This window comes from Mus caroli, unplaced genomic scaffold, assembly GCF_978045245.1.
Source record: "Mus caroli unplaced genomic scaffold, Mus_caroli_1 scaffold_6, whole genome shotgun sequence".
Taxonomy (NCBI): domain Eukaryota; kingdom Metazoa; phylum Chordata; class Mammalia; order Rodentia; family Muridae; genus Mus; species Mus caroli.
The window spans coordinates 30,668,281-30,687,585 of record NW_028227261.1 but is presented as its reverse complement, the minus strand read 5'-3'; the positions used below and the strand labels follow the sequence as shown (position 1 = coordinate 30,687,585).

Here is a 19,305-nt window from a genome sequence, read left to right as displayed (position 1 = left end):
AGAGGCAGGTAGATCTCTGTGAGTTCAAGGGCAGCTTGTTCTACATAGTGAGCTCCATCACAGCCAGGGTTATACAGAGATAAAAATAAAAATAAGGAGACACAATAACTAGGAGGGGCATTAAAGGGTATAGGTATCAGGAAGCTGGGGGTGAAGGGTTGTGTCTGCATGGTAGACAGTTGTCTCCCTTGGTTTTCAAGGTCTGAGCGAAGAATGGGGCTTGTAGTTTGTGGGCACATGCATCTGCGGACATGTGTGGACCCCAAGGTCAACTTAGTTTTCAGGAGTTGGTTCTCTCCTTTCACCATGTGGGTCTGAGTGGCTGAACTCAAACTGTCAAGCTTGTAGCAGGACCTGTATGTGGCCATCTTGCTGGCTCAACACTATTGGGTTTGGGAAATTTGAAGGAAAAGGGATGCTGCCAGCTGGTTGTTTTCATACCAATACTTATCGATACCTAAATATCATAAAACAAAAACAAAACAACAACAAAATATTAGTTTTGTGGGCTGAGAGTTGAATCTAGGGCCTCAAGTCCTTTACTACTGAGTTATGGCCTCAGCCATGCATAAACATTTTTTTTTTTTTCAACAGTGTTTCACTATGTAGCTTTCTTGCTGGCTTGAAACTCACTGTGTAGACCAGGCTGGTCTGGAACTCAAGAGATATGACTGCTTCTACCACATGCCTGATGGGATCAAAGGCATGTACCAGCCCCATCCCGGTTAAAACCCAATGTTTGTGAAGTGTTAAAGGGGAGGGAATAAAAAGGAAATCTGGGCTGACCTGGTGGATGCATGCTTTTAGTCCCAGCACCTGGGAGGCAGAGGCAGGTGGAGGGCTGAGTTTGAGGCTAGTCTGGTCTACAGAGGTAGTTCTAGGACAGCCAGGGCTATGCAGAGTAACCCTGTCTTGAACAAAATCAAAACCAATAGAAACACTCATGTTCCTCTCCCATGATTTGTGCTTGTAAATTGTTACTGTACACACACATGGAGTCACATACCTCATTTACCCTTCTGCTGGAGAATAAAGTGAGTCTTCTGCATGTCACACAAGCCAGAACCCCAAAGGCTGTGTCCTCAGCTCTCTCCCTACTTTTTTCCTCTTGGACAAAGACTGCATTCACTTAAGCCTAATGGCAAATTTTATAGTATTACAACAAACGTGTTGCTATGAAATAGTGATATTTTTTTTCCTTTTTCTTTCTTTTTTTTTTTTTTTTTTTTTGGTTTTTCAAGACAGGGTTTGTCTGTATAGCCCTGGCTGTCCTGGAACTCACACCCAGCTTCCTTTTTCTTAAATCTTTACTTTTATTTATTCATTAATTTTTTTTGGAGGCAGGGTTTCTTCGTGCAGCCCTGGCTGTCCTGGAATTTACTATGCAGCCCAGGCTGGCTTTGAACTTGGAGTCCTTCCTGTTTCCAAAGTGCTAGGATTAAAGGCATATGTCAAAACAACCAGGGCTTTTATTTTATTTTATTATTTTTATTTTATTACGTTTCATGTAGCCCAAGCTGGTTTCTAACTCAATGTAATTGATAATGTAAAGATAAACTTGCAGTCCTGATTACTAGTGCCTCCTCCTCCCAAATTTTGGGCTCACGTGTTTGCCAATCTGCTAGCCTCTGATAGGGTTTCAATAAAAGTAAAACCGTTGAGATTAAACTCTGTGAAATTGACTCTAACTTCATTGGCGTAGGAAGAAGAGACAGCACAGCGAAGATGTTAGCCAAGAATAGCGGACTACTCATAAGAGGAAAGAAAATAGCCTTTCAGCGCTATCAGGAGCTGATAAGGCCCTGGATATTTAATTTCACGCGAAAGTTGCTGGGCATGCCCATTCAAATTTCTTCCAACAAATCACAAAGGCGTATAGACAATTTCTTATCCATTTATAGGTCAAATGGAAACCCCAGCCCTCCCTACCTCCCGCCTCTCACTAGGGAGCCAATAGGGAAAACTTAGGTTTCATCATCAAGTACTGTACTTGCCATTGGCTGTCCGAGCTGTCAATCTAGGGAAGGCGGGCCAGGCCGAACTGTCCTATTTAAGAAGAGGACAAAGGCGGCGCGCAGCTTGTGTCGTCCGCCATTTTGTGCTCAGCAAGGTGGCAACCACGTTCCCTGAGCGACTTCTCCGCTTCTGCCTCGACCGCCCCTTGACTACAGCTATGTCTCGGGATCGGTTCCGGAGTCGCGGCGGCGGCGGTGGAGGCTTTCACCGGCGTGGAGGAGGCGGCGGCCGCGGCGGCCTTCACGACTTCCGCTCTCCGCCGCCGGGCATGGGCCTCAACCAGAACCGCGGCCCCATGGGTCCGGGCCCTGGCGGCCCGAAGCCGCCGCTCCCGCCTCCACCTCCGCACCAGCAGCAGCAGCAGCCTCCGCCGCAGCAGCCTCCGCCGCAGCAGCCTCCGCCGCACCAGCAGCCGCCGCCGCCGCACCAGCCGCCCCATCAACAGCCCCCGCCTCCGCCGCAGGAATCCAAGCCTGTCGTCCCCCAAGGCCCCGGCTCGGCGCCGGGAGTGAGCAGTGCGCCGCCGCCGGCGGTCTCGGCTCCGCCCGCCAACCCCCCGACCACCGGCGCTCCTCCGGGTCCGGGTCCGACCCCGACTCCGCCGCCCGCCGTCCCCTCCACGGCCCCCGGACCGCCTCCCCCGTCGACGCCGAGCAGCGGAGTCTCGACCACCCCTCCACAGACCGGCGGCCCTCCGCCACCGCCCGCCGGGGGCGCCGGGCCCGGGCCTAAGCCGGGGCCAGGCCCTGGCGGTCCCAAAGGCGGCAAGATGCCCGGTGGGCCTAAGCCTGGAGGTGGCCCGGGCATGGGCGCTCCTGGTGGCCACCCGAAGCCACCACACCGAGGTGGCGGCGAGCCCCGTGGGGGCCGGCAGCACCACGCGCCCTACCACCAGCAGCACCACCAGGGGCCCCCTCCCGGCGGACCGGGACCGCGCACAGAGGAGAAGATCTCCGACTCGGAGGTGAGTGGGTTCTCGAGCAAAGCTGTCCGTTTCCCTAAGATGGCGGCGCCTGCCTACCCTCGGCGTTTTTTTTTTTTTTTTTCTTCCCCCCCCGCCCGCAGCCTAGAGGGCCTCCATTTTGTCCCCTGCCGGAAGCGCTCCTGCGCATGCCTGCGCAGGCGGGGCGGACGCGCGGCGGGCTGTGGAGGCCGCTAGGGATTGGCTTCCAGCGGGAGGGCAGCCTTACGTGGTGGCGGTAATGGGCTAGAGGCTAGCGGTCCGGTCCCCTGGGACCCAACCAGTGCACGTCGGAGGTCTCTGCTGTTGGGAGAAAACAGGGCAACTTGGTGCTGTCTTCCTAGTCTGCATTTAGAGCTATTTGTTGAAGTCAGAACTGTATTGATTGGCGTTTGCTGATAGAGTCGGATGTGTTTGAAAGCATTTTGTGTGCTCTGCTTCATATGGATTAGAGTTAGAGATCCTGTTGGATCCCCAAATATGGTTCAACCTGGTAGTCCTCATGGGAAAAAAGGGAGATCGTTAACGAATGCATGATGGCCTACTTTGGGACCACTAGACTTTTTTTTTTCCTGCTTTGGTGTATGAATTCCGTCCGATTTCTTTATTAGGGATTTAAAGCCAACTTGTCTCTCTTGCGGAGGCCTGGAGAAAAAACTTACACACAGCGCTGTCGGTTGTTTGTGGGGAATCTACCTGCTGATATCACAGAGGATGAATTCAAAAGACTGTTTGCTAAATACGGAGAACCCGGAGAAGTTTTTATCAACAAAGGCAAAGGGTTCGGGTTCATTAAGCTTGTGAGTGTAATTTTTTCCCCTTTTGTGAAAGTTTTGAAGGCATGCTTTTAAATGGGAAGAATTAACGGGCCTTTAAGTTTTTTCATCGATAGAAATCAGAATAGTGTGCATTGGGGCAGGGCCTCAAAGACAGACCTTTAGCCCTCGGGGTGTTGGGAGGAGGCGTGAAGATAGCTCTTAAGGGGTAGAAGTGGGAAGGGTTATTATAAAAAAATTGAGCACTAGCCAGTTTTGAAGTTGTTAAAAGTATTTCTGATATTTGCAGGAATCTAGAGCCTTGGCTGAAATCGCCAAAGCTGAGCTTGATGATACTCCCATGAGAGGTAGACAGCTTCGGGTGCGATTTGCCACACACGCTGCAGCCCTGTCTGTTCGAAATCTCTCTCCTTATGTTTCCAACGAACTTTTGGAAGAGGCCTTTAGCCAGTTTGGTCCTATTGAAAGGGCTGTTGTAATTGTGGATGATCGCGGAAGATCTACAGGGAAAGGCATTGTTGAGTTTGCTTCCAAGCCAGCAGCAAGAAAAGCATTTGAAAGATGCAGTGAAGGTGTTTTCCTACTGACAACGTAAGTTGTCTTTAGTTCATGTTTTCTTTCTTTTTTTTTTTTAATAATTTTGAGGGATAGTCTAAATAAAATTGGAAGTTAAGATGAGGAATAATTTCTGTTACTAGGACTCCTCGACCAGTCATTGTGGAACCACTTGAACAGTTAGATGACGAAGATGGTCTTCCTGAAAAACTGGCCCAGAAGAATCCAATGTATCAAAAGTAAGACTAAGCTTTTGGTGCTCTAAAAGAGAAGTTAGTGATTTCTAATTCTGCTTAGAACTTTTTAGAACATTAGAAACTTTTTAGTTTGGTTTTTTCTGGTTGGTCTAGAATTTTCTGTTATGGTGTTTAGGCTGACTAAAACTCTGACAGTCTCCTGACGTCCGTCACACAAGTGCCAGGATCATAGATGTGAGCCATCAAGCCAGTGTTAGGAATACATTTTACAGTGTTGCTTGAATATGCTTAATACACATCTCTATCGGATATATTTTCTTATTTATTTTTCCTTTTTTTGAGAACAAGGATTTTCTGTAAACCCCTGGTTGTCCTGGAACTTGCTTTTTTAAGTTCCCACCTTTGTCTGCTTCCCAGAATTCTGGAAATAATAAGGATGTTGCCACCATATCTGGCATAACTTGAAGCTGTTGGATAAAAAGTACATTCACATATGATCCACATAATGCTAAAGTTGAATGAGATCTACTTGTTATTGGGGGGGGAAATGAGCCTGGATAAGGAATTTGCTATAGAAAAGGGGGGAAGATGGTGTCTCTTTTCTACTTTTCCTACTTCTATCATTTTCTTTGTGCTCATTTATCCCTATCCCACCCCCCCACAGGGTTTCTTTGCCTAGTTCTGGCTATTCTAGAACTATAGACCAGGTAGGTGGCCTCTGCCTCCCCAGTGCTGGAATTAAAGGCATGTGCCACCACTGTGTGCCCTTGGGGGGGAGGGTGTTCCTTCTAACTTTAGTTTTAGACATATGGTCTCTGTAGACCAGACCGGACTAGAAATACATCACCATGCATTCTTGGCTTTTTGCTTTGTTTTATATATCATAACTTACTATTTCTAGAGTTAATACATTTGTCTAGGAGGCTAGTTCCAGGGCTACATGGTGAGACCTTATCTCAAAATGGGTGAGGGATTTTAAAGAAGATGGTATTAGGCTTAAGCAAAGGGTTGGGGGGTGAAAGGTAAAGAAATGTTGACAGACCCTTCTTTAAGCAATGTCAATTTAAGTGGTTTGTGTGTGTGGGTGTGTGTTTGGTTTTTTGTTTTGTTTGTTTGTTTGTTTGTTTTTTTGAGACAGGGTTTCTCTGTATAGCCCTGGCTGTCCTGAAACTCACTTTGTAGACCAGGCTGGCCTTAAACTCAGAAATCCGCCTGCTGGGTTAAAGGCGTGTGCCACCGTGCTCCCCGCTATTTTTTTTTTAAGTTTTATTTATTATTTATATGAGTGTGCTGTAGCTGTCTTCAGACACACCAGAAGAGGGCATCAGATTCCATTACAGATGGTTGTGAGCCACCATGTGATTGTTGGAATTTGAAATCATGACCTCTGGAAGAGTGGTCTTAACCACTGTGCCATTCCCCCCCCCCCCCCCCCCCCCCGGTCAATTTCGTTTTTAATGTGTGTATGGCTTTCCTGTGTGTATGTATCTGTGTGTGCCTGATTCCCACTGTGGCAAAGACAGTGTCATATCCTCCACTCCTGTTATAATTTGCTTTGTGGGTCTGGGACACAGACCTGGTCCTTTGGAAGAACAGCTGTGCTCTTAACTGCTGAGCCATCTCTCATCTCCTTGTATCATTCTTGATTAGCTTCATGGTGTTTCCTAACACCATTGAACAGGATTGCAAGTTGGGGGCCTTAAAAAAACACCATATGGCAGGGAAAAGACTACCTCTTGTGGTTTCTGTGTCCATTCTTGGTGCTGGGGATCAAACCTAGGGCATTCTATTATTACGTTACGTGTTCTACAAATGTCTTAACAGTGGGCAATAGGTATACAGGTACTTAAAGTTTTTGTTGTTTTTGGGGGGGGGGTTCAAACTCAGAAATCCCCCTGCCTCTGCCTCCCAAGTGCTGGGATTAAAGGCATGGGTCACCACAGCCTGGCTGTACCTAAGGTTTTCATTCATTTAGTTTTTTTGAGTTAGGGTTTCTGTTCTGGAACTCAGATCTTCATACCTTGAAGCTGTAATTAAAGCCATAAACAACCATACCCAGGTGTAAGGTTTCTAGTTTTCTTAGGAATTTCAAAGATACGGATTCTCAAAATTGCTTCTGTATAAATTATCTATTGTCAGGGAGAGAGAAACACCACCTCGTTTTGCTCAGCATGGCACATTTGAGTATGAATATTCTCAACGATGGAAGTCCTTGGATGAAATGGAAAAACAGCAAAGGGAACAAGTTGAAAAAAACATGAAGGATGCTAAAGACAAATTGGAAAGTGAAATGGAAGATGCTTACCATGAACACCAAGCAAATCTTTTGCGCCAAGGTGAAAAAGCCTCAGATTTCATTGGTAAAGATCAGTTTGCATTTTAAAGTGTCCAGAGCCTCATTAACAATCTAAAATATTCTCAATGTTTAGATCTGATGAGACGCCAGGAAGAATTAAGGCGCATGGAGGAACTTCACAGTCAAGAAATGCAGAAACGTAAAGAAATGCAGTTGAGGTATAGTGTTGAATTCAGCCTTTACTTATGTATTCTGACATGTAAATAAGAAGTAATAAGTGCAAGTTTGTATTTGAAGGAAAAGATTATTGCCTGTGCCAGAGTTGTGCTATTCTAGAATTATGATCTAGAGTTTATTCTTTTATGAACATTAAGAGTTTAAACTATTTTCTATTCAAAGACAAACTTTTAGCTCTTTTTCAAGTAGTTTTTTTCTGAAACAGGTGTTGCTGCATGACACTAGCTGGAGATCCATATCCCTATATGACTCTTGTTTTCTTTTGTTTTTTTGAGACAGGGTTTCTCTGTGTAGCCCTGGCTGTCCTGGAACTCACTTTGTAGACCAGGCTGGCTTCGAACTCAGAAATCCCCCTGCCTCTGCCTCGCGAGTGCTGGGATCAAAGGCGTGCGCCACCACGCCCAGCTTCCTGTATGACTCTTTTTAAGATTTATTTATTTAATGTAAGTACACTGTAGCTGTCTTCAGACACTCCAGAAGAGGGCGCCAGATCTCGTTACGGATGGTTGTGAGCCACCATGTGGTTGCTGGGATTTGAACTCTGGACCTTCGGAAGAGCAGTCGGGTGCTCTTACCCACTGAGCCATCTCACCAGCCCCCGTATGACTCTTAAGTACTGTGTTTAAAGGCAAGGGCCATCACACTTAGCTTCTTAAGTTTTATGCATGGATGACACTGGTTTATATGCCTGAAAAATATTTGTAGGCAAGAGGAGGAACGGCGTAGACGAGAGGAAGAGATGATGATTCGCCAACGTGAGATGGAAGAACAAATGAGACGCCAACGAGAAGAAAGTTACAGCAGGATGGGCTACATGGATCCAGTAAGTTTTTATCCATTGTAAGTGTACACTCACTCAAGCGTGGCTGTTTTGTTTTGTGTGTACAAACTGCTATCAGATCTTGCTGGATCAAATGCCATGTAGCTTGTTTGTTTTGATAGTTTAACCAGTTTTCAGGACATTACTGCCACAATGACATAGGAAAACATGCATTATTCTTGAATTATTTTGTGGTTTTTGAGGCAAAGTAGCCTTGGCTGGCCTGGAATTCTCTATATACATAACACTACATCGGTATGAAACAGATCAGCCTAACTCTGCCTCCCAAATGTTGCAATTAGAAGTATATCCCACTGGATAAATTTTTTGTGTTCAAGTTTTTTACTCGAGTACATGGTATAGCTGTCATATGTAATTAAGAGTTTATTTTTGTGTTTTTCCCTCCCCAGAGAGAAAGAGACATGAGAATGGGTGGTGGTGGAACAATGAACATGGGAGGTAAGTGAGAGACTTTAGTTATAGCTAGCACCGCCCAGCAGCAGCATTCTGTTAGGATAACCACTGTCTTTGTTTTCCTAGATCCCTATGGTTCAGGAGGCCAGAAATTTCCACCACTAGGTGGTGGTGGTGGCATAGGTTATGAAGCTAATCCTGGAGTTCCACCAGCAACCATGAGTGGTTCCATGATGGGAAGCGACATGGTAATGTATCCTGTGGGACATAGTACAAAGGAGATTCTTAATTTCACAACTTGAGTATTTTATTTTTCCTCTCTCTTTCTCTCTTTTTTTAAAGTAGCTGACTGGACTTTCAGTTCCCCCATTGTGTAAATATATATAATACTGAGGACTACTTTGGCAATGTAGAACTATGTGTGGTAACCCAAACAGATAGGGTTGCCACCAAGAAGTCAATGCTGTTATGTTAGTATGTGGAGTTAATCTTTGGCAATAAGTACACAGGTAGTTTCCATTTTATTGTCTGTGCACTTTTGAACCTCCAGTGCATGGCAAATCCAAATTTTAGATGCTAGATAATTGTATATGGTTTTCTTGCATCCAAGTGAGAAATGGCACAGTGCCCTTTTGTGGTGTTTTCCATAAGTAGGAGTCAGACTTGAGGCTTGTAGTCTTAAGCATGTTAGAGTGACAGGTAGGCCTTTGACCTTATTTGTGGTTTCTGTTTCTAGCCCATGAAAAGGGGAACTGCCTAGTGTTTTGACTCGTCGTTTCCCACCTGTTGGGTCTCTCTGTAGGTACATCTAAAAAAAAAAACCTGATGTTTCTACTTTGCTACAGGGTAGCAAAAGTCAACAATAATTGAAGCATACTGAAGGTGTGCATTTGTTCTGAACCCCTTGATGCAATCATGCTTTATCTATATGGAGATAGCCTGTCAGGTGCTTTAAAATAGTCAAATGAATTTTGGTGTGAATGGCTGCTGTAGGGGTAGGGCTTTACAGATCCTTAAGAACTGCATTTTGGTGGGAAAAAATGTAGCTAAATTGATTCTAAATAATTCACCCATAGGCTTTTGTCTCAAAGGAGCTACAGTTGTAGCTCAATAGGATTTATTTTATAAATAGGAATTTAAGGTTTTAGTGTGAGACTACATTTAAAACCTGCCTACTGCTTTTGAGAATTAAAGTAAGCATTATAAATGGCTGGATATACTGATAGGTTTCTTCAAATTGAACTTAACATTTTGGTCTTAAAAGTATTTTCTAGAAGGCACAAGATGTATATATTAGGTGACTAGTTTGACATATGTTTAGGCTATATGACATATGACATATAAACCTATGTCTAGACATAGGTTTATACATTTAACAGTTTCTGGGTCCTTAGTGTAATATAACTGAAGCCTCAAATTTTTCTTTTTAGCTTTTTTTGTAGAAGCTATACACCTGAAGACTTTCAAAAGAATACAATTTAAAGTCTGTTCAAGTAGTTTTGTAGTGTTTTTGTTTTTCAAAAGATGAATTGTAGGAACAGTTAAAGCCTTGTTCATTCAGTTTTTATTTTTATTTTGATTAATTAGTAACTGGGCTATTTTGAGTAGAATTTTAAGTGGAGTGCCTGTGTGTAGGGTTCTGCTGTTAGGATATGTGGGTTTTATTTTATTTGTGTTTTAAAGTCAAAATACATAAAACTAGATGGATAATGAAGTCATTCACTGCTTTACTGCAGTCACCCTAGCTTGATGATAGGCTGTTCTGAGAGATAACCTAAAACATGGATTCATAACAAAGTGACAGTGCACTTTCCAAAACTAAAAAAGCTGGACTCTGAAGTAGGTGGGCCGTATATTGTGCTTGTAACAATGCAGAAACATACTGTGCATGTATCTCTAGTTAGTAGTGATGGCTCTGAAGTGTGGAATGCTGTGAGACTGTGGCAAAATAAGTTTTTGATGAAGTTACTGTGCCGGTTACGTGGGAAAAAAACCCTATTTTTTTGTGCTTTTTCTTTTTTGTAGTCTGGTAGCATTTTATTAACTTCATTCCAACCTTTTAAGATTTCTGCAACTTTGCAGATGTGTCTTAAGATCTTGAAAAGCACACGGTTTCTTATGCAGCACATGCCACTACCTGGTGAGTAGGCCTTTGTCCTTCATTGAGCGAGTTGCTTTTGTCTGACTGGACTTTGTAGGCTTGGAGATGACTTTGTGTTCATACCTGGACAATCGTGTCAGTGGATTAATCTGATGTGAATTTTGTAGAACTCATTTTTGGAATGGGTTTTCACATCTGCACTAATTTTTGAATTTTTTTAGCACTACAGGGAAGATCTATTCTTTGAAACAGGTGTATGAGAATGGCTCAAGTGGGAACATACCACAAGGCATGTATTACCGTAAACTAATTTTCAAATTACCCTTTTTTCCTTTCTATGTTCCCGGTACCTGTGGATCGACTCATTGGTGATTGTATCGACGAACGTTGACTACGGAACCTTCTAAAATATTTACTTAACACACATGGACATCAACTACATTTAATGAACTGTTAATTACTGTTCCAATAGCGTACTGAGCGCTTTGGGCAGGGAGGTGCGGGTCCTGTGGGTGGACAGGGTCCTAGAGGAATGGGGCCTGGAACTCCAGCAGGATATGGTAGAGGGAGAGAAGAGTATGAAGGGCCAAATAAAAAACCCCGATTTTAGATATTTAGGCTTTCATTCTAGTTTGGTTTTGTCTTTTCTTGTTTAGATACCACTTAAATTCTTGGCATTTTAGTAAGAAAGCTACCTTTTTATGGATGTTAGCAGTTTATTGACCTGATATTTGTAAATGGCCTGTTTGGGCAGGTAAAATTATGTAACGCAGTGTTCAAAACAGGAGAAAATTTTTTTTCATTTACTTTTTTTTTTTAACTGTATAATGTTTCTCAAGTTAATGGCAGTGTACCTTGTGCCACCGAATTTCCAAAGTGTACCATTTTTTTTTACTGTGCTTCAAATAAATAGAAAAAATAGTTATAATACTGATCTTCAACTTTGCTATTCATGCTTCTATGCACATTAGGTTAGGTATTTCACTTGGAAAGCATGAGCGTGTGTAGGCCTTTGAGTGGCATATGCCATTTCTGGGAAATGTAACAGGAGGCTAAGTACTGCTTTCTACAAATGGTGCCCCCCCCCCTTGTTTAAAAAGAAATGCATACTGAAGTAATTAGGATTTGTTTGGCATTATAGGAAGCAGGCTGGTGCTCAGCATTTTTAAATGGTTATGTTAGAAAAGTTGAACTTGCAAGTCTTAATTCAGGAACATGTATTAAGATTATGGATGGGTGAAAACTATTGGTAGTGAGAGAAAGGGTTTGTTATTTTGGTTAAATGGATCCTTTATGGCTCTATCTAATACTCTTTCCTTGAAAGCTTTTTGAAAATGGAAAGATCATCTTGTTGCGTTTCTCCCTGTTGTTTTTTAAAAGAATCCCAAGCCCTACAAATGGCTTGTACTGAACTTTTGCATTTGAATTAAAGATTGTTAAACATGAAGCCTTTTCATGTATTACTTCAAGTGATTTAAAAGAGGGGACTTAGTCGGGAATTTTAACTTGAAGAGTTAAGGGTTAGCTAACTATAATAAGGACTAGCCTTATGTACTCTAACATACACCTCCCTGTGTTACTTCTATGGAGCAAAGTCTGTAGTCCAAAAATACTGGTTCTCTTGGAGAACGAGTGGTGACTGTTACCAAGTAGGACTGTCAAATAATCTCACTATGGAGTTGAACTGTTTTTATATATCAGTCTTCTATTGTAGCATTAAACCTGGAGATAGTTGCTCAGGCTACATAGTAAAAATACTCTTTCCTCCCACCATAAGCTTGGGGATGTTTTGATGATGTCAGCTGATTGCAAGAGACTTTCCGACTTGATGATAATAAAGTAGATTGGTTACTGTTGGGAGCTTGATTTCTTCCCAGTGTAAAGATGTTAAGAGGAAAATTAACAGTACAGAAAGTAATTGGATAGCTTGGCTTTGTTCTTAGTTACATTTCCATTCAAGTCTATACATTCTAGAACTTTCACTTAGAATGTCTTCATCCTTTTCACCTCTATCCTTGATGCTAATTGGCAAAAGAAATTCTAAATCACTTGCTGAGGTTGAATATTGTGCTTGAGTACAAAAGGAGACCTATTGTGGAAACATACTTCATGCATACATAGGAAAGTTGTACTATTTAAAGTAAAACTACTGGATTATAAAAAGCATGTCATCAAATGGTTGTATGACTGCCAGGTTTATAGTGTATTAAGGGGAAATCCTTAGAAAGTGCATTCATGTTTATCACCAGTACACTTGGGAATAGGTAGTTCTATTATAATGAACAGCAATCAGAAAGTTATTGGTCCAACTGAAGTTAATTGGTGTTACATGAAGGTTTTCTGTATGGAAACAAAGGTCTGGATTTGAAGGAGCTCTTTTTGGTTGAATTGTAATAGTAGGGACCATAATAATGAGAAAATTGAGGGGTGTTCATGGGACACCCGTGGAGGGTGAATTTGAATGTATATGGGTGGGGGCTGGAAGGGAAATGGGAAAATCTGCCTATAAAATTAATGTTTCAGTTTATTTTTCAGATTACATGCCTTTATAAGGGATGCTGGCACAGACCCCTAAAATAAGCTTTTGGTAGTAGTATACCCTTGAAGAGTGGTAAAAGGATGCTTAAAGGATAATGTCCACAGATTGTGGCTTTTGATAGCCTTTATTGTGGGCTGTAGAGCTGCTAAACAGTGTTTAGCAGATAAAGGTTACATAGTGTCAGCCAACATGACCAGTGAAATTGTACCAAGGGTTGTAAGCTATTGAGACTTTCAATAAGTCTTACATGTGATGGTTTTAGCCTGCTAGTGATTTTAAATCATCTTGAGCAGTTGAACCAAAAGCTAATAGAGAAACTTAGGGTGGGAGGGGAGGATGTTAGGATGTAGTTTAGACATTTTTTTCCCTTTGAAGAAACCACTTGCCCCCATTTCCTCCTTCACTTTATCAAAATTTTGTTTACAGAGGACACTTGGAACATTTCTCCTTTTAAAGTTAGATTCTATAAGACCAGTAGTATAATAGGCATGCCATAAGCTGAACCCATCCCATTGACATCTTTATGTGGTGATAATTATCTTAAAACCCACCACTCTATATGTGTGTTGTACCACTAATATCAACATAATTTGGGAAATTGTAATCTTACACCTGTGTAATTCTTACAAGTGGCATATCATGGCAGATAAAAATTTAGGTCCTTGGCTTGGACAAGCCACAAAGTTGTGGCGGGATGTTTTGTGGTGTTCTTGGACTGCAATTGTGCACTATTAAAGTAGTGGCCTGCTACATAACTGCATTTAGCCAGCATTTCTGCAGTGCGTAACTGTGAGGAACGTAGTACCGCAAATGGCAATGGACATTAGGACCCGGATGTAGTATTCCTGCTTGCTCCAAGATTCTCATTGCCGACTGCATACAGGTAGGTAACAAGCAATATAATCTAACTTGGTGACTTGCTATGTGCTTTTATTCAGTGGGCATTCTGACATCACACTTCTGACAGTGAAATTACAGTGCAGCACCTAATACTTGTATTATAAGCTAGGTTAGTTCAAAATCTGGGTCTTGGGTTAGAGCTGTAATTTGTCAGGAAGGAATTCAGTGTTGTAGTTCTCAAAATGCAAACGTGAATCCTTGTGTCTTGACTCAGTTTTGTGGTTTTCTTTAGTTACTTTGTAACTGAAGATAAAAGGGAACGCAGCTGGTTGGTGGGTGAGGGAACCAAAGCATACTTGACCTGGGGTGCTCAGAGCACCTTGGTTAAGAATGTAGTATGTGATACTCTCCTTAGTAGCAACCTTGACCTCTCAGTGGTCAGCAATGTCTAATTTCATTATGCAATCTTGATAGCACTGCAAGTTGAATGAATTAAGACTAAATGACATGGAGTGGTGGGTTTTTTTCTGGGTTTTGTTTCTTTTTGTAATGTGATCAAAAGTTTCTAGGTTTGGGCTTCATGGAAAGAGTTTTGTTACTAACTTGGGTTTAGATGGGAATCTTACGAAAAGTTCAAGTTATGTGGCTGGTCTGAATGTTTATACTCCAAACTTGGGGGAAACTAGTATGAAAGTGACTTATATTTGAAAACATGTTGGGAATCATTCCCACCATAAGACTTCGTCGTATTCTGTAGAGTGAGTGCATTTGTTCAGTGTAGCTCTTTGAACTTCCCTAGCTTTAGGGATGTGACTGATTATAGTCTAAAAGGTTTTATAATCCCAGGAATACCTAAGTCTTCAAAGCACCTTCCTTGTTGCTTAGGACTTGAACTTTCTATCAACTGTTGTTCCAGACCTCAATTCAGGTTACCCTTGGTGTTTAACTAGCATGCATGAGAAAACAGCTACACTTGTAATGCTTTCTGTTCTATAACTGGAAAGTTTGGTTCATTTTGCATACGTGCCGCTGAAAGCTTCAGGACTGTGAGAATTTCCTTTCTGTGCATCAAGAAAAATGACTTGCTCTTTGTCAGGCAAGTCAGATGGTGGGGTAGTTACTCCAAGCAAGCAACTTGTGATTGCTGATAGATGAAAGCAGTATGGTGACTTAGCTTCTTATACAATTCAGATCAAACAGTGTGACATGAGAATCACTAACCTGCCTGAAACCCTCCTGGGGGAATTGAAGTGTCATAGTCTGTATAAATCGGTAGCAGGTGCCTGTTACCGTGGCTCAGCGATTTTGAATGTAAACGAAAGCTCAGACTTGCTTCTGAACAGAAACAGATTGGAGAGATTATATTTGAACATAGACTTGGGAAGGGGTGATTCCCCCCTCCTTGGTCTGCTTTAAGATTATTAGGCCTTTGTACATGAGATCTAGAAACTATTGACTTAAGTAGAATACTGATAGTTAATTTGAATGAAAGTGTAAGTTGTGAATTTTAATAGTATATTGGGTTTTTAAAACATTCAAAAATAAAAAAGGCTGGGAAATAAATGGGTTCCAGTAATACTATATGCTAAGGTGCTTGCATTGTATTTCATAAATCTTGTTGCAACCAAATTATTTTTTTAATGAAAACTAAGTTCAGAGGTGTGATGCCAGAATGTATTATCGTACTGTTAGGCCCTAGGAGCAGATCCCGGTGCTTTCTGAAAGATGAAAGTAATGTAATGGGTACTCATACAAGGCTGCCTGCAGCCTATCAGCAATGCATACTCTGACTCTCCCTAATGAAGAGATGCGTGTGATTAGTTTTGGTCTTTAACCTTATTGGGGGTGCATGTCTCCTATTGTTAATCATTGTCAGCTGCAGTGACATGATCCACAGTCCTGCATTTACCGCTGCCTTTTGTGTTAATGATCTTGGACAGGTTTTAGAGCTATGGGGTGTTTGTTTTGGGCTGTTTCTTGGTTTTGGCTTTAGCTGATAATGTTAGTGCTGTCTAGCTAGTGTAGTTCTTAATGGCTCCCTACTAGGGAGAGAATCTGGAGGATTTAACTGCTCCTTTTATCTGTCATTGCTGCTAGATAATGATTGGCAATTTTTTAGACTCAAATATGGAAATCTCAACAGTGATTGGTAACAACCAACCATAGAAATAATGTTTTTGAACACCAGTGCTGGAGAAAAAATGAAGATGAAAAGGGCTTGGACATAAAATAGGGATAATTGGAGAAGGGGGACAGAATGCAAAACAATATAGTATCCCTTATGGATAGTCCATGTGCAACAGAGAACTATTTTGTATACCTGTGGCAGTAATGATACCCGGGGTTGGGGCTCGGGGTGGAGAACAACCTGGAACTTGATTTAAGGATGAGCTCTGCGTTTCTTGTGCACTGTGCCAGGTGTCTATAGTGAAGGCTAATGACTTCTCCCTTAGAAGAAAGAACTTTTTTTTCTTTTTTTTTTTTTTTTTTTTTTTGCTGTCCCAATAATGCATAGTTGAGGACGTGGAGGACAAAAATTTGAAGCAAATACATAGGATTGCAGGGTAAAGAACTGCAGTGTTGTGTGCTTGCTGTAGGAAAAGGGTCGAAGCACTAAGAATGAAAGTCACCAAATTGACTGGGGAAGCAGGGAACTTGTAAGCTGATAGCTGCTTTAGTCAGGTAAACGTTGTCACATACCTTGACATAAGGGATAGTATATTATGGGTTGCAGTTAAACTTCATTGTGCTCAGACTGGTGAAAATAAGAATTGGGCTTTTGCATTTTAAAGAAGGTATTAGGCTTTTGCATTTTAAAGAAGATAGTTTTCTTTCTAATTCTCTCATCTACTTATTACCTACTTAAAGAATAATTTTAGATCCCCCTGCATAAAGTTTCTTCCTTTTTTTTTTTTTAAATGCTACAACTTATTCCAGTCTGTAATCTCTGGAATTTTGCTCTTTAGAATTTGGAAGTTAACTAGCATTTTTCAAGCCTTTATTATATACCCTTGTCTTTTATACTAACGTTTATTTATTATTCTTTAGGTAAGAATGATTGATGTTGGCTGATTTTGGAGTCTTATTTACTTGAGGTAAGTGTCCTTAGAAATAGGTTTATGACCTGATTTATCTTTAATGGCTGAAATAACAGTGAGATGAAAAATCTGGGGTCCTTAAATTTACAAAGATACTAGATCTAGTTTTTTAAAAATAGTTAAAGAGCACTTGCCTTGCATATGCTGTTTTGGGATTGTGATTTTCAGTACCAAGGGAAAAGGATAAGACAAGGAATTGTCAAGTAAAAATTTTTAAAAATACATACTAGGTCTACAGAATGGACTTTTTTTTTTTTTTTTTTTTTTTTTTGGTTTTTCGAGACAGGGTTTCTCTGTGTAGCCCTGGCTGTCCTGGCACTCACTTTGTAGACCAGGCTGGCCTCGAACCCAGAAATCTGCCTGCCTCTGCCTCCCGAGTGCTGGGATTAAAGGTGTGCGCCACCACGCCCGGCTACAGAATGGACTTTTAAGAGCACTGGCTGCTCTTTCAGAGGACTGGGAGATGAAATATGCTGTAATTTCAGACTTGTATTTGCAGGTTTAAAAATTCATCTGTGTCAGAGGGTCGATCCTCTAGTCCTTGGTCTTTGCCACACATAGCAATGTCTGTTTTGTGTGACATATATTGTTATAGTTATAATAGTTGTTAAGATCCTGTGCCCAAAATAGTACTTTTTCTTAATGAACTAAAATATATGTTTAATTATAGGTGGAATTAGATGTTCTCAAGGCATCACACAACATGGGTCAGCTAAAAAGGAAAGCCACAAATTACTTAGACCGACAAAGACTCTAGGTAAGTGAAATGATATCAAATTAATTTGGTGACACAATCGGGTGTCACCAAACTTGGTGTGTATGTCAATTTAAAGAATTGACGAAGGGCGTCATGAAAGATGTCAGGCATACACAAGCCCAGATAGCTGAGATATTCCTGATCCAGCACTTTAACTTGAAGCTCATGCTACTACAAAGCTGTCACTAATTACTACAGTCCTTGATTTAACATGGTGGTGTTAGAGCTTAGTAAGCTACACTTGAAGTTTTGATAAGTTGGATTAATCATATTTTTTAATTAACAGGATCAAGTGAGCTGTATCAGAAAATGAGTCAAGACGAAAGAGGAATGAACTTGACATTAATAAAGATAATTTATTTTAAAAATTTGTCTTTGTTCAAGTAGGACTCCTTTCTAGAATTTGTCTGATTGTGTGCCCAAATTTAATGATTTTAAATTTGGTGCCCTAAACTATAACGTTTGCTGGGGGGGAGGGGTGCTAGCAGGTTTACAAAACACCCAGTGAAGTCTTGAAAGGAAACGAACTTTCAGTGAGGCAGGCAGATCTGAGTTCCAGGTAAGTCTTGTCTGGTCTGTGAAGCACCAACACAAACAGAGCTAGTGAGACCCGCCTAAAAAGAGGGAAAAAAAAAAAACACTCTTACAGTAGTGTGGAGGATTATTCTTATATGTGACCAAACAGGAAAGAACAAGACTTAAGTAGAGATTAATAAGCTTCAGAGGAAGAATTCCAACTTGGAAAGGAAGGTTAAAGGTGCACTGCACCAGGGTTGATGACCTGAGGTGAAACCTTGGCATCCATGTGATGGAAGGACAGAACTGAGAACAGCAGATTGTCTTGTCTTTAAGCATACATTGCAGTGTGCATGCACATACGTTAGTAACTTGGAAAAAGGTCCAAGAGGCAAGTGGGGAACATTAGCTTTCGTGCTAGTCTACGTTGAGTCCTTATTTCAAAGCAGGTATATAAACTTGTTCTTTTTAAAAAACCCACAAGATGGAAGAATACACTTTTAGACCCTATTGAGTTTATTTAGAAATATCAGACACCAGCTGAACTGAAAGTAGAAGAAATAAACTGCTTCAAAGCCGCAGCTAGTAAGCTTTCCAGGTGAAGTTTTGTTGTGTGCCTGTTTGTTATTTTGGAAACTGAGCTCCTAAGTCAGTGTTTGGTACATGAAGAAATGACTCAGAATTCTGTTTCTGTAGTGCACCCAGGTGAAGTACACAGCTTCCTGTACCTTTAGGAAGTTAAAATATGTTATTACCTGAAGTTTCTTTCTATCTCTGTAGGAGTACAGACTCCCAGTAACACAAAGATCCATTAAAGTGTTGGCAACTCTTTGTTGTTTTTTTTTTTTTGTTTGTTTGTTTTTTTCCGAGACAGGGTTTCTCTCTGTAGCCCTGGCTGTCCTGGAACTCAGAAATCCACCTGCCCCTGCCTCCCGAGTCCTGGGATTAAAGGCGTGCGCCACCACCGCCCGGCTCGTCCAAGGACATTTAATTGGAGCTGGTTTATAGGTTCAGTCCATTATCAAGACAGGAATATGGCAGTGGCCTGGCAGGTGTGGTGCAGATGGAGCTACATCTTCATCTGCGGCTACATGAAGAAGACTGGCTTCCAGGCAGCTAGGATATGTGTCTTAAGCTCACACACACCCTCAGTGACACTCCAACAGGGGCCACCTCTAATAT

At 41.7% G+C, this 19,305-nt stretch overlaps 1 protein-coding gene across 3 annotated transcripts; it reads left to right on the top strand.

The window, feature by feature from the left end:
* Positions 1-1,955: 1,955 nt before the first annotated feature.
* Positions 1,956-17,979, top strand: Sfpq (splicing factor proline and glutamine rich). 3 transcript variants are annotated; one of them, XR_015047312.1, is made up of 13 exons: positions 1,958-2,980; positions 3,589-3,777; positions 4,043-4,344; positions 4,452-4,547; positions 6,645-6,841; positions 6,935-7,019; positions 7,744-7,861; positions 8,269-8,317; positions 8,399-8,520; positions 10,846-13,795; positions 16,801-16,847; positions 17,521-17,607; positions 17,894-17,979. XR_015047312.1 is itself a non-coding variant. In XM_021160410.3 (10 exons), the coding sequence occupies exons 1-10, from the start codon at positions 2,174-2,176 to the stop codon at positions 10,981-10,983; spliced, it is 2,103 nt and encodes a 700-aa protein (XP_021016069.1). In that variant the 5' UTR covers positions 1,958-2,173; the 3' UTR covers positions 10,984-16,238. The 3 variants fall into 3 exon arrangements, 1 of the variants encoding a protein (XP_021016069.1); XR_015047313.1 differs by lacking the exon at positions 10,846-13,795 and having other exon boundaries at positions 1,956-2,980; XM_021160410.3 differs by lacking the exons at positions 16,801-16,847; positions 17,521-17,607; positions 17,894-17,979 and having other exon boundaries at positions 10,846-16,238.
* The last annotated feature ends 1,326 nt before the right edge of the window (positions 17,980-19,305 follow it).